Genomic DNA, 24156 nt, shown 5'->3' on the forward strand with positions numbered 1-24156 from the left:
AACAAAGATTGGGAAGGACTCTACCCACACTTGTTACAAGCATGCTGGTGGCTAAAGAGGCCAATGCGAGATAGACAAGTCCGGTTGCAAAAGGCACAGCAGAAAGACTCTTTGGATGGTATCGTCAAGACACGGTTCTTTCTGGGTTGTCTTTTCTCCTCGAGAGTGATCCTGCGTGTGTTCTCAAAGGCAGCAGCTGCGTTATAGATGGTGTGTCTCCAGACCTCCCGATTGGAGGCCAGAGTAGACCAGTTATGTTGATCAATATGGCCAAGGCTGAGATGTTGTTTCAGGGAGTCCTTGTATCTCCTCTTTGGGGCTCCTCTCTTGTGGCAGCCAGTGGCAAGTTCACCATAAAGCACAAATTCTTTAGATTAATGGAAGAAAAAATACATGGGGTTTTTTTTTCTTTTTACAGTGTAACATTACTAAATTCATGCCATCTGTGTAGTAATGGTGAGACATCATTCCAAAATTTGTAGCTCTTAGACTACCAGGTATATTCTATAAGTGGGTTTTGTTATATATTCTACTTTTTGACTCTTTTCAGACTACAACAGCAGATCAGCTGCTTGAATTCTTCAAGCAAGTTGGAGAAGTCAAATTTGTGCGAATGGCAGGTGATGAGACTCAGCCAACGCGATTTGCTTTTGTGGAATTTGCTGACCAAAATTCTGTACCTCGAGCTCTTGCCTTTAATGGAGTTATGTTTGGAGACAGGCCACTGAAGTAAGAAATTAGTTATCCATATAACTACTGAATGAGAGATTTCTTTGTATCCTTGTATATACGTTTATGACTCTGATGTGTAGGAAAATGCTGTGACTAGTTTATCAGTATAAGAACTTAATGTTAACAAACTGGAACATTCTTATCAATTCCAATTTCAAGGTTTAGCATAAGTTTCTCTCAGAATAATATGGGTAGCATTGAGTAAAATATATTTCTATTAATCTTGAGGTAGTGGAGGCTATAATAGTGAAAGAATTTGCAAAGTCCTTAGGACTAAGTTTTCTGTATGATGTGTATCTAATTAGTAGGTCTTAGCATAGAGATTTTATATGAAATAGCGAAATAGCTTCCTAGACTTCTACTAAAAATACTGTAACAGAGAAATATTGTGCTGCCTGTTTCTAAAAGTGGTAATATTTGAAAGTAACAAAAGATGTTTCAGATACTTGGAAAAAATGAGTATTAGCACAAATCTGTAGTTTTGCTGAACTTTAAAGTTTTTAGTCGTACATGGAAGATGAGATGTTTTTCTTTCTTACTTGTTTTTCATTTTTACTTTTCAAGTGTTTAAGAATTAAATGTTTTTATTTTTCCTTAGAATAAATCACTCCAATAATGCAATAGTGAAGCCTCCTGAAATGACACCACAGGCTGCTGCTAAGGAACTGGAAGAAGTGATGAAGAGAGTAAGGGAAGCCCAGTCTTTCATATCTGCTGCTATTGAGCCAGGTAGGTATATTGTGTTCAATAGCTAACAGGTGCAATCTCTATGTACCTTGGCACACACTTTTAAGAGCATTTTCAGACACAGGAAGAGGATACTTCAAGGTATTCAGTATGTGTTGCTAAAAAATAAGAGAATAATCAAAATTTTGTTCATGCAACAAAGTAGTAGAATGAAGCTTTTTATTTCATGTGTTTTTTTCACATACATGTTCAGTTAATGTTTTAAAAAATAAAAATTTTTAGAAATCAATACTTTGACACTTTTTAAGTTCAGAGTACGTGGAAACTTGTAAAAGAAAATGCTTTATATTTTTTTAATTCTCCTCTAGCACACATGAGTGCCGTAGTTTAATGATCAGCATGGTTCTGAAAGCAGTAATATTATGCTTTCCTTATCTGCAGCAGGTTAATTTTGTCTCTTTTTCATGACGACTCAAGACTGTATACATCTTCATAGCAAATGGGATCAGAGAATGAATCTGGGATAAAACTTAACATGTTTTAGAAGACTTGTTTTCATCCAGATTGTTTCCTTATTCCTTGTTGACACAGATGCAAAGTCAAAGAGGAAGGTGTTTGTGTGTTGAGAGGTTAGACAGACATTCCAATGCTGATTTATGCTGGTTTAAACTATTGCAAAACTGTAGCATAAAAATTCTCAACTTAAACTTGTTGTTGAGATATTAATTCTTTTCACCAGCAACTTCTTACCATTCTTTGTACCAGCAAACCCAGATGTTGTCTTACGTATATTAGATGGGGTGGAGTCTTGAGGGTTTTTTGGGGAGAAGTGTTTTCTGTTGCATTTTAGAGTTGGATTAAAAATAACTTTAACCTTTTTTCACTGTTAAGCAACAGAATAAGAGTCTCCTATAGTGTGAACCATTGTGAGATCACTATTAAGGTTTCTGTTGACTTCCTGGTTTTCAGATTAGACTTTTCACCCTGTTCTGTTCATTCCTTCCTCCCATGAAACAGTGTTTGAGGAATAAAATTTTTGTATTTGTACAGTGGTTGAAATATCTGAAAGTGTAGACAGTACTAATTATTATTTAAATGTTATGCTTGTTTTTAAAATTATGCCCTCTAAATTTACTCTATTCTTCTCAGGTTATTTTAAAAAAATAATTAAATAATAGACCAAGAGGAAGATGTGTTATGATCTTGTGCTTTGTGGCAGCAACATAAATCACATTCTTAGTAGAGCTAGCTGTTTATAATTATCTGGTTTATGTGTACTGCTGCAGGATGGCTGCACTCAACGAGTATATGCAATGACTTTCTTGGATGTTTCTGAAGGATATTTGCAAAGAAGGAAGATGTGCAGAGAGTAGGCCCCTTGCAGTACATGTGGTACATTCCACTTGTGCCAGATTGTTAACTGGGATCTTTAAATGTTCTGAGCTTACACTGCAAAGTGGTTTTTTCCTCTCAGAGTCTGGAAAGAGCAGTGAAAGAAAAGGCGGTCGATCTCGTTCCCATTCTCGTTCAGAATCCAGGTCTAGCTCAAAATCCCGATCTAGAAGGAAAAGATCACACTCAAAACACAGGTAGGTATGTTTTTTGTTTCAGACTAAGATCATATTGGGAATTTTTTGCTTGATGGTGGTTACTGAGGTTTCTTAGTTATAGGACAAGTATCCCTGAAGAGGATACTAGCTTGCACTCAGCAGACCAGATTTACCAGGAACTTTGTCTCTGAACAGATACCCTTTCCCTCTAAATCCTAAATGTTTTCAGGATTACTTTCAGTTAAAACACACTAGGAGACACTTTTTGTGCCATGTAACAACAATTTCTGTGGTTTCTTTGTACATTTTATGGTATGTAGCATAATACAATTTTATGACCTGTCTTAAGAAACTTACATTTGGTGAATTGGGCGTGTAGTTTTACTGGTAATACCCTGAGTAGATAGACTGGCTGTTTTTGCTAGTATAAAATTCGTATTGTCTTGAACTTCTAAATACTGAGTTAATAAATACAATGGTTTTATTTAGCATCCTGTAAATGTAAAGCTGTGGTTTTTAAAAACATAGGAAAAAGGCTTTATGGGCAATTTTTCGTTCTTCAGATTTTGTTTGCATTGCTGAATTTCTTCAGTTCTGAAGAACTTCAGGCTTTAGAATATGGGATAAGAGAGAATTATTAGATCATCCTTGAATATACCAATTAAGATTATTTCCAAGAATAAAACAGTCTTGCTATGAGAGAGTAATAAACACTTCCTGAAATGATCCATCTCCTTGCAATGTCAGGAATGTCTTCTGAGCATCAATCTAAAGATATTTGGCTTTGTTAAGTATTTAAAAAAAATTTGGAATGATTCCATTTGATAGCTTACACTTTAAAAAGGTGTTGTCCTTATTGCAGCAATAACTCTGTTGCATTCTTTCATGCATGTCTTTTAACAAGGCAACTACGATTCTTTTACATATGGAAAAGCTGGTGAGAAGGAGTTATAATCAATTATACTATCAAATAAATATGGTACAAGTACAGGCTTTAGAAGTGCAAGAATAATCTATCCTTACTGCTTCCCTGTTTACTCTTTTATAAAACACATTGTTTTCATCTCTTGTGACTTAAAATTTATTCAAGCTTGTGCTTTCATTCAATTGCCATTAATTGACCCTGCCTTTGGTTTGTGCTTCTGTGTTGATAAGCAGAACAAAGCTGTAGGTAAACAATGGCTTCCCCTTGTCTTTTGTGTATATTACATGTGATAATATATGTGATTTTTCTGTCTTTCATAAGTTAAACTTCATGGTACCTTAACCTCTCAGGTAGAGTATCCAATTATGTGGTATAGAATCATAGAATTGACTGGGTTGAAAAAGACCTCCCAAGATCATCAAGTCCAGCCCTTGATCCAACACCACGTTGGTTGCTAGACCATGGCACTAAGTGCTACATCCAGTTTCATCTTGAAAACCTCCAGGGATGGTGAATCCACTGCTTCCCTGGGCAGCCCATTCCAATGGCTGATTACTTTCTCTGTAAAACATTTCTTCCTAATATCCATCCTAAACCTCCCCTGGCAGAGCTTAAGACCATGCCCTCTTGTCTTTCTGCTTAGGAGAAGAGACCGACACCCACATGGCTACAACCTTCTTTCAGGTAGTTGTAGAGAGTGATGAGGTCTCCCCTGAGCCTCCTCCAGGCTAAACAACCCCAACTCCCTCAGCCTTGTTGCTCTTCTCTGGACCTGCTCCAGCACCTCAATATCCTTCCTGAACTGAGGGGCCCAGAACTGGACACAGTACTCCAGGTGTGTGGCCTCACCACCGCTGAGTACAGGGGAAGAATCACCTTCCCTGCTTATGTTGCCACACTGTTCCTGATCCAGACCAGGATCCATTGGCCTTCTTGGCCACCTGGGCACACTGCTGGCTCATGTTCAACCTCCTGTCAGTCCAAACTCCCAGGTCCCTCTCTGCCTGGCTGCTCTCCAGCCACTCTGTCCCCAGCCTGTAGCGCTGCAGGGGGTTGTTGTGGCACTTGGCCTTGTTGAACCTCATCCTGTTGGAATCAGACCATCTCCAGCTTGTCCAAGTCCCTCTGCAGAGCCCTCCTACCTTCCAGCAGATCAACACTCCCCCCCCAACTTGGTGTCATCTGCAAATTTGCTAATGGTACACTCAATCCCCTCATCTAAATCATCAGTAAAGATATTAAACAGAACTGGGCCCAACACTGATCCCTGGGGGACACCACTAGTGACCGGCCGCCAGCTGGATGCAGCCCCGTTCACCACCACTCTCTGGGCCCGGCCCTCCAGCCAGTTCCTAACCCAGCACAGAGTGCCCCTGTCCAAGCTGTGGGCTGACAGCTTTTTTAGGAGTGTGCTGTGGGAGACGGTGTCAAAGGCTTTGCTGAAGTCCAGGTAGACCACACCCACAGCCTTCCCTTCATCCACCAGGCAGGTCACCTGATCATAAAAGGAGATCAGGTTGGTCAGACAGGACCTGCCCCTCCTAAACCTGTGCTGGCTGGGTCTGATCCCTTGTCCATCCCGTAGGTGCTGTGTGATTGCACTTAGGATGATCTGCTCCATAACCTTACCAGGCACTGAGGTCAGGCTGACAGGCCTGTAGTTTCCCTGGTCCCCCTTGCAGCCCTTTTTGTGGATTGGTGTGACATTTACCAGCTTCCAATCATCTGGGACCTCCCCAGTGAACCAGGACTGTTGGTAGATGATGGAGAGCTGCTTGGGGAGCTCTTCTGCCAGCTCCCTCATCACTCTTGGGTGGATCCCATCTGGTCCCACAGACTTGTGAGGATCCAAGTGGCTCAGCAGGTCACTAACTGTTTCCTCCTGCGTTACAGGGGGGCTGTTCAGCTTCCTGACTGTCTTCCAGCTCCAGAGGCCAGTTGTCCTGAGGACAACCTGTCTTACTGTTGAAAACTGAGGCAAAGAAGGTGTTAAATACCTCAGCCTTTTTGTCATCTTTGGTGACTATGTTCCTCCCCCTGTCCAACAAAGAACTGGAGGTTTTCCTTGCCTCTCCTTTTGCTGTTGATGTATTTGTAGAAGTACTTCTTGTTATCCCTAACAGCAGTGGCTAGATTGAGTTCAAATTGTGCCTTTGTCTCTCTAATTTTCTTTCTACATGACGTAACTATATTCCTAAACTCTTCCTGAGTAGCCAGCCCTTTTTTCTATAATTGGTAGCTGTCTTTTCCCCCCTAATTTCCTTCAAAATCTCCCTATTCAGCCAGACTGGTCATCTTCCCTGCCGACTTGCCTTTCGGCACACTGGAACAGCCTACTCCTGTACGTTCAAGACTTGTTTCTTGAAGCATGTCCATCGCTCCTGGACTCCTTTGTTTTCAAGGGCTGTTTCCCAAGGTGCCCTCTGAACCAGTCTTCTGAGTAGGTCAAAATCTGCCTAAGTTGTGAAACTTAAAGTGCAGATTCAGCTCTTTATTTTTGCTTTTCTGGGGAAAACGATTTTCCAAAAATAGGGAAATCTAAAAGTGTTGTTTTCTTCGTCAGATCTGCAGAAGACTAATTGCATTTTTTTATCAGAGTATCTCTACTTTATTTACATTCCTTATTTTTCATGTAGTAAATGCCTTTTCCTTTCCCTGGAAATTCTTCTAACTGCAATCCATACTAACAGATCCTCTCAACTAAAAAGGTAACTTGACTAAACGCTGAATCACAGGTTGTTGGGGTTTTTATTAATTTAAATTGTAAGGGTGGAGAACACTGATGCAGCCAAAGCCAGCTTTCTTCGCTGACAAAGACTTCAATAAGTGGCTGGGCCTGGAAAGGAAGTGATCTGTAACTAATTACTTTTACAAGCTGCTAGAAATTGCAAATCACAGCTTTTCAGGCAGTGTCATTTCGTAAGGACAACTGTTGTAAATGATATTAATTTATATTTTCCAGAATGTTCATGGAGATTATTATGAAACATGGGTATAACTTCAATGGTTTGTTGTTTCAAAGAAGAGTATGTGCATCTGGTGAAGCATAAAGCACCCATATTTGCAAAAATGTTTGTAGACAGTATGTTACTAAAGTGTAATTATTTATATAGTAATATGTGGTGAAGCAAGATTTATGTAAACTTTCCTTTGTTGGTTGACCCCATTTTTATGAGGTTCCAGTATTAAAATATTTTTGTTCTGGCATCCTTCATATAGAAGTAGATCAGGCAACAGATCTCTCTCAAGACACAAGGACAGACGTAGATCCAGAAGTCCCCTGAAAAAACGGTCTAGATCTTCGGAAAGGCGGAAATCAAGGAGTCGCTCTCGTTCTCGGTGAGTTCTGTTCCATGAAATGATACTGTTAGCTCACATTACAGAGCTTTTGAAAAAAAATTAAACAAACCTTTTAGATGATCATAAAAGGTGGAATCTTGTCTGTAGGACAAACAACAGAAAGTAAATTTTAATGCTGAGTGTGGTGATCTTGGCTAGGATAATTTTCTTCCTTGTAGCCTGTATGGTACCTGCAGTTAAATGACCACACTGAGGTACCTGAACTTGATAGCCTAGTCTGCGTTTATACCAACATCCCAGCTGACTGAAAATAGGTAACTTTAATTCAGGCTATAACCAATAGATTAGGAATATTCTATGTAGCTTGTGTAAGCCACAAAAAAAGTGGATGAAGCTTTTTTGATATGTATGTGTTAAGAAGGTTGAATTCAAACTGACATCAATATCCTGTATTCTGAGAAGTAGTAAAAAGTTTTTGTATATGAGCTTTTGTTTTCATCTCCAACTTTATCATATGCCAAACAGCAGGAACAAATGCACGTGTCTGTTATATGGCATATTTAAATTTCAGGATGTAATACATCTGTACTTTACCTAGCCTATTAGTTTTTATGTCTGATTGTCTAATTATTGGACTGTAAAATTCCAACAAGAGAATAGCATAATTTTCTGAGGAATGAAGTAGTGAATAATCTCAAACCAAAAGTGCCTGGGGAAGTAGCTTCATGACTAGAAATCTTGGTGCTTTCTTTCTGTTTCATCTCTGTAATTCCCCTGATACAATGGAAGGGAGCTTTGTACTTGAGTTATGCAGTTGCCTACTGTTCTTTGAGGGAGGAAGTTTTGTGGGAATAAGAACTGCAGATCTGTGGACCTCACTGAAAATAAGCTGGGTTTTATTGATTCTCTTGTTGTCATCTGGAGCTTCTTGAGACATCTGCTCACTGGAAGGGGCAAGTCCAATGAAATCTCTGTGATAAATTAACTCGAAGGCACTTCTTGGGAGGTTCTTTGGTGTTGCAGGGACTGTATGCTGTTTTGTCTTTATGATGCATTCCTTCTCTGAGACTCCTAAAGAAGTATTTGCCAGAACCGAATCGAAGTTGTCAGATCACAGAGCATACAACAGTCTACTGTTTATTAGTAGTTGAGAAGATACAGTCAAACACTTCCTCTGTTTGAGAGAAGGTGAGGACTGCACTTAGGACCTTTCATGCGTGAAGAAGTCTCTTTTAGAATCTGTAAGAATCTAGAATAGATACTAATACCAGTAGACAGAGCAACTTCTGTTAGTCTGGTTCTTTTTGACGTGTAAAGGTCTGGTAGTCTATTTCTCCTCTTGTAATTTCTCCTGTTTCTCTCTGTGAACAATTGTTCTTTTGTCTCTTTTGTCCTCTAGAGAGGAAAGATGGGAGTCTTGCACTTTCAAATAATCCTAATTTAAATGTAATCTTCTGGCCAAAGCTGCGAGTTGATAAATTTTTGTTTGACTTAATGACTAGAACATGGGTTGGAATTTTCCTCACTATTCTTTTCATGAATGTCTATCGTTCTGCCTGTCCTACAGAAGCTATTTTCCTTGCTTCTGGTTTTGCTGTACTAGCAATTTTTCAATAATTTTCAAATTCCTAATGACATTACAGATGGTTGAATTGTCTTGATTGAGTTTTGAGAGGATCTGGTGAAATTTTATCCATGTTTTCTTTTTGTTTCTGTGTATTTATTGTTGTTGGACTTCCAAACAGTTCAAGGATATCTGTGTACAAGAACACGTAGAATAAAGACTTTGGTCTTATTCATTTGGGAGTGGTTAATCTGAGGCCCATTTTATGTGGACACAGTTCTAGTAAAGAGTGAATTTACAGATTGTGGAGTTTGTCTTACTCCTAAGAAAATATAGAAAATTGATGTATATATAATTACGTAACTGTGAGATGAAGAGACATACTTTCTCCAAACATAATAACATCATTTGGAAGATAGTGGTTTGATTTGATTTTGGCCTCCCCTTCTCCAATTTGATTCCCAAATTTATCCTAGCTACATAACCTTTCCCTCATGGTAAACAAGGGTGGAAAATTAAAATATTGAAGAGATACTATTTTTCAACAGAGATGCAAACTTTGTCTTAATGTATACTAAAAGTTAGTTGTCATTTTAATTGGAAAGTTCAAAGATGAATTAATGGGTTTGTGTTTGGCTTTTCACAGGGACAAGAAAAGAGACAAAGAAAAGATCAAGGAAAAGGAAAAGGTCAAAGAAAAAGAGAGAGACCGAGACAAGGAGAAGGATAGGGACCGAGAAAAAGACAGGGAAAGAGAGCGAGATAAAGAGAGAAACAGAGAGAAGGACAAGGAGAGAGATAAAGAACGAAGCAAAGATAGAGAGAGAGCCCGAGAGAAAGATAGGGACAGGGACAAGGATAAGGACAAAGACAGACAGAGGGACAAGGATAGGGAAAAGGAAAAAGATAAAGAGAAGGAAAAAGACAAGGAAGAGGTAGACCAGAACAAAGAAAAAGAAGATATTGAAAAAGAAGGAGAGAAGGACAGAGAAAAGATTAAGGATAAAGAAGGAGATAAGGACAAAGAGAAGGAGAGGGACAAAGAAAAGGAAAAAGATGGGGATAAGGAGAAAGAGCGAGAAAGAGAAAAGGAGAGAGATGATAAAAAGAAGAAAGATAAGAGATCCAGAACACCCCCAAGAAGCTATAGCTCTTCAAGAAGATCTCGTAGCTCCAGCAGGTTTGTTTAGAATTTTTCATGCTTTTTTTGACTTGTCAGTTCAGTGAGGCACCATCCTAACTTTTATGTATTGATATCACCGTGTCTCTTACTAAATAAATTTGTATTATTTCAGGGGTTTTTTTATTTTCCTGTAAAGTAAAATCTATTATAAAAAGCTCTGTATGGTGCCTGATGGAACATGGTTTCGCGTTGGGCTGCTGATGCTTGATTTACACATAACCATACAGTATAGTCCTTGAGGACAGTAAGCTGGTGATTCTTGTGCCATTTCTATGTGTTGCAAACAGGCGAAAGTTCTGACCAGCATCACACATCATCTTTGCCCTGATGAAGGTTTGAGTCACCGTTACATAGTTCTTTTGTCAACTTACATACTGCACGGTGTTGGTCCGTAGGTCTTGCAAACAGTTGTTTGATAGTACTTGCCACTTCCTGGCTGGGTGGCTGAACTGCAGGAGGCAAGCATGTCACCTGGCTGGCTAACCTTTCACAAGGTGAATATTCAGTTGGAAGATATGGATACCTTGTTTAGCTGACTAGATGGCCAGGTACAAGTTAAAAGAAACATTCCTTAACACTGCTGATAATAACCAGGAAAACAATGAAGTTAATGTAGATGTTGGAGGGAAGCTGAGGGAAGCTTAACTGGGTGGAGTTCTGGTTACATATAGTACAGCAAAAGGAGGCTGTGATTTTATAATCACTCCCTAAATGGTCAAACTCATGCATATTCTAAAAGCATTGCAGCTGAGTTCAGAATCTTTGGTGGATAAGGTGCTTTCTGATACCTCAGGAATTAAGGAGTATTGTTAGATTTAAATAACAAGTTATATTTGTTACCTTGAGATCCTGAAATGCTAGATGAATTGGGAAAAGTTTTATGAGTTATAATAATTTCACTAAACAAAAGCAGAATTCCTATAGTCCTCAAAATTCATGAGTGCAAGGTTCATAGAAGGCAAAAGGTGGTGCAGTGTTTTCTGAATATTCTGTTTGTGTTATATGAAATGTCCATGTTGTTTTGGAGGTTTATGGGCAAAATACTGTTTATTTAAGCATATGCGGCTTCCTGTTTTAATGGGTTGAAGATCTACATAGAGTAGAGGTGCTTCTGTTACCTTTGAAAACAAATTTTCTGTCTGTAGGCCTCAGGAGTTGAATTAGATTTTCACAATATGTAGCTTATATAAAAACATTGGTGGAAGACCAGCTTCCTAATGTCAAGTAGCAAGTGTAGTTAGCTGGATATTACCAAAAATTCTGCAACAATTAAGAATCTTACTAGTTAAGAAAATGTTATGGAAGGCTACAATGCCAAGTAATTGAGCAAAGAATTCTAGTAAAAATTAGTGCATCTCTTCTAGTGGAATCAAAGAACAAACCCCTACTTTGGTATGAAGTTAATATTTTTTTATACAGATTGCTACACAAGGACAGTGTTCTTTTGAAGATTGAGAATGAGAAATACACTTTTTAGTATGAATTTACAATTTTTTTTTCAGACATAACATTGTCTTAGAGTATCAATACTGAGGCCAATACTATTGAACATCATTATTGGTGACATAGATAGCGGGACAGATTGAACCCTCAGCAAACTGCAGACAATAGAGAACCAACTGTGGGGAGAGGCTAGTCCACCAAAGGAGTGTTCTGCCATTTAGAGAAACCTCAGCAGATGGGAAAAATGGACTGATAGTCATCTCATGGAGTTGAACAAAGAGAAAGGACAAGTCCTGCACCCAGGCAGGAATGACGTTGTTGCACCAGTACAGCGTGGGGACTGACTGGCTGGAAGGCTGGCTGGCAGCAAAGGTCTTTGCAGCCGAGAAGGCCAGCAGTGTTGTGAGCAATGTGTATGTATACCTCATAAGAGTGTGAATAAGACAGAGCATGTTATCTCTCTGGAGGCCTGTGACAGGCTAAGAGGCAGTAGGCTCATATTAATGTATGGGAAATAAAGGCTTTTTTCCTAATGTTTAAATGGTGTTTTTTCTGGGCAAACTGGAACCATTTACCCCAAGGAGTTGCAGAGACTCCTCCATCCATGGAGATAGTAAAAATCCAACTGGATATGACCGTGAATAACCTACTTGTGATTGACCTTGTTGTAAGGTGGGGGAGGGATAAGTTGGACTAAGTGATCCTCAGAGGCTTCTTCCAACCTTAGCAATGCTGTTGTTCTCTGAAAAGTAATTGTGAATAGGCTGGGTTACAGAGTCACAGCTTGCTTTTAGAGGTATCTCTTTACTTTAGTGATTGACATTGCGTAGTTGAAATGGTTACAGACCATTCTGGAGAAGATTATCCAGCAAACTGGCATTTCAGATTGGCATTTCAGTACAGCACTGACTGCTGATCATTTACCTGATGAATGTAAAATATTGGATGGACAAATAGTACTCATGTTTTTGGAGAAGAGTTGAAGGTGGAATAGGACATACAGAACTTTTTAGGAACTAGGTGGAAACTGACATTGCTTTGCTGACAGGCAGTGTGTAAGTACTGGAAATAAGATGTTTATTTGTGATTCCTAGATGAAGGAAGAGACACAGACCAGGGGAAGAGAGGGATCTGTCTGTCTTTCCAACTGACATCTTACAGGCTAGCAGTGCCAGCAGTACCAGAGCAGGTGCTGAATGTTATTTCCATGTATGATTAGGAGACACAGTATCACTCTTGAAGTATTCAGACTTGCTTTTTCCTGAATTTTGCTATATTAGTATTGTGTAAGAGCACTAATGAAACAGGTGCACAAAAATCTTTTTAAAGACAAATGTAACAGAAATGAGAACAAATGCGGTGAGACACAACTGTGGTTCTTCAACTTGAAATAAGAAAAGCAGAAAATTAAAATTAGATTTCATGAAGAAACAGTTTCTAGTTTGAACACAATTGCTAAAGTACTTGTTACTCACTTGTATGCTGGAAAGCAAAATAAAGCAGTGTTGTACTTGATGTAGCCAAAGTTGGAGCACTGTCAGAATAATCAGTTTCTAGTATCCTTATTTGAAAAATGACTTACTTATTAATAAGTGAAGAACTGATCAGTGATTGTGTTATTTGTTCCGTGATTCTGATGCAACTTTATATTTTTGTTTACTAGAGATGAAATCGAAGTTAAAAGCTTATTGAACAAAATATTTAAGAAACCTGCTCCTCTGCAGCTTCAGAAGGTCCTTGTCTTGGTTTTGGTTGGGAGAGAGTTAATTACCTTCTTGGCAGCTGGTAGATGCTGGAGTTTTCTTTTTTTTCCTGACAGTTCTCCCCAGCCCCAGCAGGGGAAGGGAGACTGGGAGTGAGCTCATCTGGGGTTAAACCATAACAGTTGTTTTTGGACTTCCTTTGTTCCCACACCAGCCCCTTCCTTGCTCAACCTTCTCACACTCTGCCCAGCTCTGTGTCGCAGGGGTTGAGAAAGAACATTCTGGTAACTGAAACAAAATAATAATTATAATAACAATAATAACTGTAGTGGGAAGGAGAGAGAGGGGAATAAAACCCCAGACAAACAAGTGACGTACAACACAATCACTCACCACCTACCAAGCGATGCCCAGCCCGGCCAACTCCGCCTTATGGTATGGAATATCCCTTTGACCAGTTTGGGTCAGCTCTCCCTCCCAGAGTGTTGTGCACCTGGTTGCTGGCAGAACATGGGATATTGAAAAGTCCTTGATACAGGGTAAGCAGCAACTAAAACATCAGTGCATTGTCAGCATTATCCAAAAAACAGCACTGTACCAGTTACTAGAAAGAAAATTAACTCTGTCCTGGCCAAAACCAGGACAGTCATGGTAGATGATACTGTCAGAGTATCAATCCAGGTAGTGATACTAGGCATAACTCAATGTGTCCTTCCATAATTTATCTAATAACTGTTGATTTCCTGCCTTTTCTAAATACTAGAGGTTTAAATATTCACACTTAATGGTGTGAATTGAAAAAGTTGGTATGCATAAGTGTGGCTTTTGTGTCATATCTAGAAGTTAGTTTTTAACTCTCCTGTTTTTCTTTGATGGCTCTTCCAATCTGGTTTTCCTGCTGTATGAAGAGTTGATAGGAGAAAATCATCTTGTTTTGTCAAAGATAGGTTCTGCATTTATGTTGAATGAAGCTTTACTATATTAGTTTTTGCTTCAACATGTGCCTCTGCATGTTTGCAACCAGTTATTTAAGGTTTTGTTTCATTCAGGATCAAACTCCATAACGACAACTTCAGCAAACTCCAGCTATGTAAAACAGCTGTTCTGTAAAATACAAACTCTTCTGTGTGCTGTAGAATGATAGCATTCTGTTTGCTGAGCAAGGACCACTAGAAAAACAGTAAATATTTGCTTATTTATTCTGATTTTGACAACAGCTTGGGATTAATTGTTAACGGTTTACTTCTAAACCAACAGGAATTCTAGCTCATGTATTAAATTTCATTCATAAATTAAATTTCAGTCAGGTTAACCTGAAGTTTCAGTGATCTTCAGGTTGTAGTGTTACATTTTGAATTTCGTATTACTCAAGTTATGCCTTTGTCTTAATATGGCACTTCATTCAATTGAATTCTTTTCCTGACTGAAGAAACTCTTAGTTAATACAGGATTAGCTTATGCAGTGTGTTTCCATTGTTATCAAGCATGCATTGATTTAAAAAAATAGTATTTGAAAGGGTACAAACTTTTTTTCTACTTCAAGCCCTTGCCTTTCCCACCAAACTGGCACATAAGAAATATTTTTTTTTCTTTGTACAGTTTGTGTATTGTTGGTGATTTATAATGTTAAATTCAGGGATACTTGCACAGTGGATGTGTTTAGATCATTTATGAGCTTTCTCCTTTTATCTGGTTCCTGAGTTTATTATTTTGGGGTTTGATGATCTTGAATTTCTTGGTCCTGTAGAGAAAGGCGTAAAAGGAAGAGTAGAAGTCCTTCCAAGTCTCCTAAAACATCGAAAACAGCAAAAAGAAAGTCTTCACGAACTCCTTCCCCCAGAAGGTCAGTTTGATGTAAACATAAAAGTTAATGATCAGTAAAGAAGGCAGGATTTATAACATTTTCATTGTTTTATTGCCTTTGCACTAATCATCTCAGATGATTACAGTTAGTCAGTATGATTCAGTTTTAATTTAAAACCAACCCAAAACCTTAATGGATTTTAGCTTTGGTATGCTTTCAGTGGGAGAGTTTCAAATCAATCAGCAATGCAAATTTGCTTCAAAATGATAAAACCCTTTCATCTGATAGAGATCAGTTTGCTTTTTTCTTGGCAAATACAGTGCGGACTGATCACTTTTACACTCTTTAACTCTCTTCAAGTCAAAAAATCCTCTTGCCTTTATAAAAGGTTTTTCTGTTACATTTTAGGGTTTATTTAAAATGCACAGCAGAGAGTTTAAGTTAGCAGTCAAATAGTTTGAAGTTGGATCAAATCCTAATTTGACTAAAAATTTTCTGAAACAGAAACAAGAAAGAAAAAAAAAGAGAAAGAGATACAAACAATGAAAGAAGAGAAAGAGAACGCTCCACCTCCAAGAAAAAAAGTAGTAAAGAAAAAGAGGGAAAGGAGAAATCTGACAAAAGCACCACTACTTTGAAGGTAAGCTTGTGTGACCCAAGTGATCAACAGACTAAAGTGGTGGTAGTGAAGCCATTACTGAAATTCCCTCCCTCCTTTTTCTTTCTTTTCATCCGACTGTCTTTTACTTCTTCTGTTTTCCTTATGAAATTATTACTGTTTGGGTTTAGTTTTTGCTAGTTGGAGACCTGCAGTTGGGATGAGTGGGCCAGTTGGTAAGTCTCAATGTTTGAACTATACTGGACCTGTAGGAGTGTACAGAAACACTTAGTTTTGTTACTCTTTCCTGTTGTGTGCCGTATGTTAGGAATTGGCTGGCTGCCTACCTTTGTGAGCAGGTAGACCATGTGACTAAAAAGCAGTGTTCAGAGGCATCTTGACTGTCAAGCTGAAAACATTATTTAAATAAACTTTCACTGTGCAGTTCAGCCTCTCCCTCGTTGCCTTGGTCCTGGTCTGTGTATTGGATTCTGCAGGAGTAGAGTTGACCAGTTGGGCAAGAGTGATATGGGATTTTTCCCGCAAAAGAGAAGGTGCTGCAATTAAGAAAAGAAACATCTTCAAACTGTTTAATTCTAGAATTTGAATAGCAGCATGCTTTAAAGAGTAGTTTGTTGTGCTCGGAATTATACAACTGTTATAAAACGGCTGATTTGTGTCATTCTACAAAGTTTAAGTATCTTACCTAAGAACTCAGTTAAAATGCATCAGATACCTAAAAAAATAGGAAAGAAAAAATGTAGTCCTGTTTTATTAAAAAATGTGGTGAAATCTTAATTTCTGGAGCTGTTTCTCGTAGGTGCTGCTTGTTCTGTTTTTTAAGAATACAGATAATAAAGACAGATCACTTTATGGCAGTGATTTCTTGGATGATGGGTTGGTATGAGTGCCTAACTTCAGCCAATTGAAAAGAAAATTTATTTTAAAAAAACAAGGGGCAAAGAAGTTCACCCCCTCTGTTCTAAAAATTGCAGAGACAGGATAGACATGTAAAAATTGAGACAATAAAATTACCAAGAGTTGGTTGGAAGTCATATTGTATAATGCTAAGAAATATTTTTTTATAAAATTATTTTGTCTTTGGTAGGAGAAAGATAACAATAAAGAGGATCAGAATTCAGAAACTGACAAGGAAGTAGACAATAGAGATGCACAAAGAACAGATGAAGTCAAACTACAACAGAATGGGAACTGTCAACCAAATGAAGAAAGCCTGTCAATTAAAATGGAAGAGGTTTAAAGCAAAGAATGGACCTGTGATTCAACTAAGGAATGAAATCCAAAGCATCTTATTTCCCAGAATGAGGAAGAAAATGTCAAAGCAATCAACCTGACCGTATTGATAGTACTAGTAGTTCCTACAATTCTTGTGATAGCTTTGTTGTCTTCTTGCTGCAAAGCAAGAGAACACGGACCAGTCGTTATACCATGAAAAGGCAGATGCCATCAGAACTATTCATCTCTGAAAATCCATGCATTTCCATGATGGCTGTACTTGTAAAATTATGTATGTTACGTTTTGCTATAAGCTGTTACAAATAAGTAGAAACTGAAAGATGTAAACCTGTACTTCCCCAAAAAAGCTGAAGGTATGCATTGAAGGTTGTTTAAAATACTGCTTGTTGATGACTTGTGTTGTTTTGCCCTGTGGGTTAAAAAATACCAGTGTGTAATGTTTGATGTGCTTGAAAATGGTGCATAAATGTACACACCTTCTTTCCTTGTAAATGACAACTGTAGGGAAAGGAGTTTTAAACATAAACACAGTTTTACCTTATGTTAAATACCCAAGAATTAGTATGTTTTTCATTTGCTCACTGCTTGAGATTCTTCGGGTTTATTATTTAAAAGAATTTTTTTCTAATATCCCTAAAATTAATATTTCTTTTAAAGTATTTGAACAATGCATGCTCTTTCTCTTTTCCTGTAAGGAACATTGCCATGTTATAGATATTTGGTTAGCTTACTGGGTTATTTTAGGATTGGTTTGTTTTGTTGTTTTCTTTGTCCTTACAGAAGTGAGCACATCAGTATGGTATTATCAGAACTTACAGCTTTGTTTTGAGATGTGCTGCAGTGTGTCTGTTAAGCTGCAAATAGTACAGGTGCCATTAAGGAAATAATTTTTTTTCTTTGGTTAAAAAAATATGGGAGCACAAGCAGAAGCTTTAGTGCCTTCTTAAAATGTGATATTTTCTAGAAATGTATATGTGCTGTTACACATTTTCAGCTAAACCTTATATGATCTCTCTTGCTATTTTGCCACCACCATATTGTGGACAAGGATGCAAGTGATTTGTCAGAACGGTTGTTTGGTTCATTTGTTAAAATACTGAAGCTCCATTTTACTTTTATTTTTTATTCTTGAAGGAGATTTATAAATGAGAGCAAAGATGCAGGGTGGGGACCACCACTGTACAAAAGTAGTAGTTCAACATAAAATGTGTTCTGAACACCTGCATCAAGAAAGCCCTTAGGACATTTAATCTACATCTGGATGGCCTTAATTGTTACCTCTTGATCATCTCTGATACCTGTAGGGTGATGTAGAAGGAATTGTTTGCGGGGATAAATAATTTGGGCAAGAAAGTTTAATTTACACAGGGCTTACATAGTAGAGGTTTTTTTCATTTTTTGGGAAGAAAGCATGTAAGAAGAGAATGACGAAATATTTTTGTCAAGGTAAAACATGGCTTGTGTTCTCTGAACTAATTTAATTGGTTACATGAGATTTCTGAAAAGTCATACTTCTAAGACATAATTATAGCTAAAGTGGAGTAGATTATTTTTACTACAACTTAATGCAATGGACTTAATTGCCTTACCTCATGGGAAGTGTTATTTCTTTCAGTTGAAATAAAAAAATAATAGTGTATTGGCTATTTGCTTTCTATTTGTTATACTTTTCTTTTGCATAGTTAATTCTTTCAGTGGGGGGAGGAGACCATGTTACAGGGAACAAAAAATTTGCCCAATTCCCAAGGTAATCAAATCAATTTGATTGTGAAGCTGCTTAATCACTCTTCATTTTTTACAAGATTTAGTGTTCTTACCACTACACATTTAAGAGTACAGAAAATGCTTTACCATGTAAAGTATAGTCAGCCATAATTCTGATAAAGAATAACAAATCTGTGTGCTTACAGGAAGACTGTGAAGGATTGTGTCTTGCAACAACAACTGTGTGGTTTATGATGTCTTAAGTAGCATAGAGCAAAGAGATTGTTTCTATACTTGTTATCTTTGGTACCGCTTCACTAATGAAATTAAGTATTTTAGAGGGAAATTTCTGCTGATACATACTTATTAAAGGAATATTTTTAGACCACGTGGTCTTACTCAGACAGCTTCTTTGATTCAGAGTGTAGGTATTAGTGAAAACATACATGTATTTTTTTATGGTATCTTTGAAAAGCGAAGTTTCTCCTTTGGGAAGAATTAGAATTCTTGAAGTGTATCATGTTTTAGCTGATATTAGTTTGTTATCTTTAGTTTTCTTATTCTGAAATTGGATAGCCCTATGATATATCAGTTATAGAATATGTAAAGGATTGTGTACACTTAGCTGAGAAACATGCCTTTGGAAATTGATAGTTAAAGGTGGCAGCCTTAACTTACTAGCTAACTTAGCACATATGTGAGGCTATATGCAGCACATTGTTATGCTGTATGTGAATTATGGCTCCCTTACAGAAAGTTTTTGTTTGTTCGTTTTTTAAAAAAGGAAAAAAACAAACAACCAAAGCAGCCAGCCACCAAACACACACGTTTCCTCCCCACCTCAAGTCATATTTTCTTCCGAATACTTTGTTTTTTGATTTTACTTTGTAAATACTGTGCACATCTGTGAGGAAGTTCAGTTCTGCCTATTTGTATGGGATGTTTTATGGTTCCTCTCTTCCTAAAAAGCCACTACTAGAGAACTATTACTCCATAAAATGTATATCTCAGCAGAGGGTAGTTAATTTTTAAACTGGTAGTGTAGCACAGTAATTAAGTTCCAGCTTGCTCCTACAGGATTGCGCACATTATCCATTGAATGTGTCCATCTTCCATGGGAAGTCCGTTGCCTCATTATTAACAAGCTTGCATGCTGAGCTGCCATGTCAGATCACCTGGGTTTCTGCTTTATGAATGGGATTAAATTGAGTGGAGATTTTCAAAACGGTGTAGTTCACAATAGCTCTGTTGCTTTACTTGTAATTTCATCTGAATCAGCCTTTAACTGATATTTTCATTGCTCAGAAAATTGATGATGCGGTGCCATTTTGCAAAGATCATGTAAAGCACATATGCATAAGCTTCCATTAGTGCCCACAGTTACTTCCCAGCAGTGTTTCTAGATAACAGACATGGCTTTTGGATGAAGAAGATAGCAGAAGAAAACTGCTGGTGGATGAAACAGGATTTCAAGCTCAAGATAGAGGTGGCTGTGGCTTAGATAAATTCATCAGTCAATGGATTTACACAGGTGTGAGGGATGGAATTTTGTTCGCAAACAGTGATAGTATGGTATGTTAAGAATGCTGGTTTTTTTATATTTCAGAACTAGAAGCAGGGATAAAAGCACTGGGGTAGAAACTAGAAATATCTGAAGAATACCTGGGAAATTGATAAGATGTGGGTTCTGTCTACTCATTAATCACCTGCTAATTTTTTTTGATGGCACATCAAAATAGATACATCTGAACTAGCCTTATATTTGCTGGCTGACAGCAGCAACCATGCACAGCTTGGATTCTGACATGAGCTGTGGACACTTGGATATTTTACTCTGCTGCAAGGGAAGAAGATTCTGTAGTCTGTAATATGCTTTGCATTGCTTGCTAGTGTTCTCTGGCCCATTTACATCCAAGGCAGTACCGGAAATTACTTTGAAACCCTGCCGGTCTGTTACAGCGTAGCTTCTCTTTGTTGCACTTAGCTTGTACTGATACTTTGTAATAGTAACTAAAGTGGGGATTTTCTTTTGGTCTAAGAAAGAGATAAGGCTGCTTTGTATGTTATAAATTATTGTATAGTTCTTACCTGTCCTTACCTGTCCTTATTACTCAATTTTTTCGTTCATGTGTATGATCATTGCAAGCAGTAATGTCATAGTGATGTATATTGTCTACTTTAGAGTCTGAAGCATCTTTGCATCACTGTCTTTTTGTTGGTTTGTAATGAAAGAAGATTGGAGTTCGTGTACTTTTAGAGGGGGGAGGAAAGAATCCAAAGTGTGATAATTCCATCATAATGGTAAAACAGTCTTTAGGATGTGAATTCTGAATAATGAACTGGGTCATATTATGGGTCCCACCTGCCACTTGTATTTTCTGTTTTATAGCAATCAGTTATTGCCTTTGGTGTTATCATAAGTTTAAACGTGAAAATTTGATGTAGTGGCATAAATGCTGAGATCTGTAAATGGCTAAAATCATGTCAATCAGTAGGCACTTAGTTCAGAGAGATGCCGTTTTCTCACTAGAGATTGGAGTGTGAGGAGTTGAAATATGTAGATATCGTTAAGTGTTAGTGCCTAAAGAGAATCTAAAATTTAATTTTGTTTGCTAATATGTAAACAGAACAGAAGCTTTCAGCTTGTACTTTAGGTTTATTTTTATATGTTGAAAAGTGTAATTAAAATTATATTGAAAACTAAAAGCACAAAAGGGGATTTTTTTATGTATGAGAATCATACTTTCAATTGTTTAATTTTAGACTTTTAAAAAATGTCATTGCATGCAGTATTTATTTTTATCGAGAATGCCTTGTTTGTAAGTAAGTCCTGTTGCAGGATCTGAGCATGTTAGTGTGTGGCTTTCTTCTGTATTCTCTTCAATGGACAACAGCTTAATAAACTTGTCTGACAATATACGGAGGCAGCTACTTTCCAGCTAGTTTGAGGAGATGAAGCTGTTTACACATTGATTATGTATTGTTCAAATAAATGCCACAGTTGAGAAGCTGTCTACAAACTTCAGTTTCAGTATTTTCTAAACACATGAACTCTTACTATGCAAGATGGAAAAAAATTTTTTTTAAAAATTGTCGTGACAGTCAATTTTAAGATTATTGAGCTTAATAGAGGAGAACATGGACAGCAAAAGTGAGTTTTTAGCTGTTTACATATTCTATTCTAGAAAGCTTCAGCTTACACTTTTTTAAAATTTTGTTGCATTTTTTTGTGTTCATCTAGTGCCAAATCTGAGATTAGAGGGTCTTGGTGTACAAAATGTATTCTGTACTAATCTTTATAATGAAATTATTCTTCTCACATTGAAAAAGTTACATGTGTCATCTTTGGCCTAAAAGATGTATCAGCAGTGGTAAAAGAGTAATTTCATCTTCCTTTCACTCAGTTCTTCATGTCACTAATGAGGCTGTCAGTTAAGTATCTTTCTTAGAAGAAGTTTTAGCTCTACTCCTTCCCTAGTGCAAAGATTTAGAACTACTGCTCCACTGAGGAGTAAATCATGGGCAACTTAGAAATTGCTACTTTGAAAAGCCATCATTTGCGTAATATAATTCATTTACATAATATAATTTAATCAAAGGAATGAGTGATCCACTCCAGAAACACCAGGAGACTGATTTAACGTTCACAATTTATGTAGCCTGTCAGTACATCCTTTCTGGTATTTTCCCCACTGATACGGGAACTGTGTCTCCTTTGTTACACACAAATCACACTTATCACTGTCTGGGTTCAGATATACCTGGGGAACCTGAGCACCCCAGCAGCAAAAGTATTATTTCCCTTCTCTAAGTTCGATATTTCTAGTAATAATGTAGGTATTCTAAGTGTAATTAATAGGTAACCAAACTTGTGCTATGTTGGTATAGTATATTTTTGCATTAATGAAGCAACTATGAAATGGTACATATAAAGAAATGTTAAATGCTCTTATGTAGTTGTTATTTTCATAAATAAACAATGTTCCAAAGTTTTAATGGTGTCATAAACTCACTTCCACTACATTTGGATGAGATACAGTGAATTACTCTGAAGCAAGTCTCTCTCTCTGTCTCTCCTTTTTTTTTTTTTTCTTTTCTTTTTTTCAGAGGCTTCATCTGCCCCAGAATCAAGTGTTAGAAACTAAGTCTGTTCTGCTGATACTGGCAAGAATGTTACAGGAAATGTGATAAGGTTAAGTAATTGAATGTATCATCACTGTTTAGTTACAGAAGAGGCTTTTGAACCCCCTATGTGAGTAGGGGAATTTTTTCTGCTGAGAAAAATACCAAAGTTTCACCAGAGAAAACTTGTCAGTTTCAAACAGTAAATCAATAAATGTAACTGTATAGAAGACTATGTCAAAGTAGGATCAGGAGTTCAGGCAGAGCTTCTGACATTAACAGTCATACTGATTTATGTAATGGATATTTTCATAATAAAATTCACTTTTCGATGCTTAAGTTTCTCTATTGCTTTGTATGATGTGTAAGAATCCAAATAAACAGGAATGATTAAGGAGCAAAAGTTTGGGATTTGCTTGTCAGCAGTGATCTGATCTTTGATTTTTGAGATCAGTTATGCCTGTAAGGAGACTTATGGCTGGTTTAGTTCCTACCGATCAGGAGTTTTAGTCAGCACATCTGTGGTCTGGATAACTGCATTTCACCATGCTGCTGCTCTGAATGTGAAAGCAGGGAAAAACTGATCTGAGAAACACTGAGATGACTGCAACAGTTCAGAACATGTATTAACTTTCTCTGTTATATGCTGCCTACTTTACTTACGGAACTAATGAAAAGAAATTCTTCTAGAGAAGAAGAGTGAAAATTGACAAAAATAGTGATAGTCTTTTAAAGTCAAGATTTTGTGTGCATGGCTTGTTTTGTCTCCTTTTTTCAAGAAAACAGGCAGACATGAGTGTTGGTACTTTTCTCTTATTGTGTACTTTTTCTACATCGGACCTGGGGAAGATTGTGCTTCTCCTTCTGTTTTTCTCTCTACACATCTTACATTTCTTTTTAAAGATAAAGCCTAAAGAAAACCCTCCATTTTTATTGAAGCAATATTTTCAACAGTTGCTTTGGATTACTGGATTGAGGAGTTAAAAGTAAATGCATCAGTCCACGAGAAGTAACATTTTCCGTAATTGTTCGTCTGCTTTGTTCAATATTAAGGAGATGATACTCTTCTTATTCAGCTAAGAGTCATTTAATAAGTTTTCTGAACTGTTATGTCTTTCTATTAGCATGACATTTTCCTTACAAGGATTCAGCTCTTACACATCTCAATCCTCATCAAGGCTAGGTATCTAGGAAGGACTAGTCTTGCCTGAACCATGCTGTAAATCATACTAACCCATGTTACAGATCAGTATTTCTGGATGAAATACAAGAGAGGATAAATAGAAGAATGTTATGAGATGATATATATTATCCAGTAACAAACATGTAATGCTTTTGGTTTGTTTTGGTGTGCCCAATAAAACTGTTGAGCCAGAAGAGATTTTGCATTTCATTTATCCAAGTTTCATTTGTATCACCAAGGAGATCCTTTGATTCACTAAGATCTTCTGACCTTTGATATGTTTGCTTTGTTATGTTTGACTTGCTGCCTAATTTCCAAAGAGGATGGACAGATGGCAGTTGTATGTTTATGGTATAAGCCTGGGAGACCTAGAGGCTGCCTTATAGGGCCATTTCTCAGAT

The 24156-nt window shown here is 37.4% G+C and overlaps 1 protein-coding gene across 3 annotated transcripts in view; it reads left to right on the plus strand.

Moving 5' to 3' along the window:
* SREK1 (splicing regulatory glutamic acid and lysine rich protein 1) overlaps positions 1–22911 on the plus strand; it is a 39730-nt gene extending 16819 nt beyond the window's left edge. For all 3 annotated transcript variants that reach the window (XM_027634999.1, XM_027635000.1, XM_027635001.1), the window contains exons 5-11: positions 551–729; positions 1331–1461; positions 2894–3008; positions 7114–7233; positions 9405–9938; positions 14835–15531; positions 16598–22911. In XM_027634999.1, the coding sequence (XP_027490800.1) occupies positions 551–729; positions 1331–1461; positions 2894–3008; positions 7114–7233; positions 9405–9938; positions 14835–14940 (1185 nt within the window). In that variant the 3' untranslated portion in view covers positions 14941–15531; positions 16598–22911. The remainder of the gene's footprint in view (positions 1–550; positions 730–1330; positions 1462–2893; positions 3009–7113; positions 7234–9404; positions 9939–14834; positions 15532–16597) is intronic.
* Positions 22912–24156: the final 1245 nt, after the last annotated feature.

The sequence above is a fragment of the Corapipo altera genome, unplaced genomic scaffold (assembly GCF_003945725.1).
Source record: "Corapipo altera isolate COAL_440 unplaced genomic scaffold, ASM394572v1 61411, whole genome shotgun sequence".
Lineage (NCBI taxonomy): Eukaryota > Metazoa > Chordata > Aves > Passeriformes > Pipridae > Corapipo > Corapipo altera.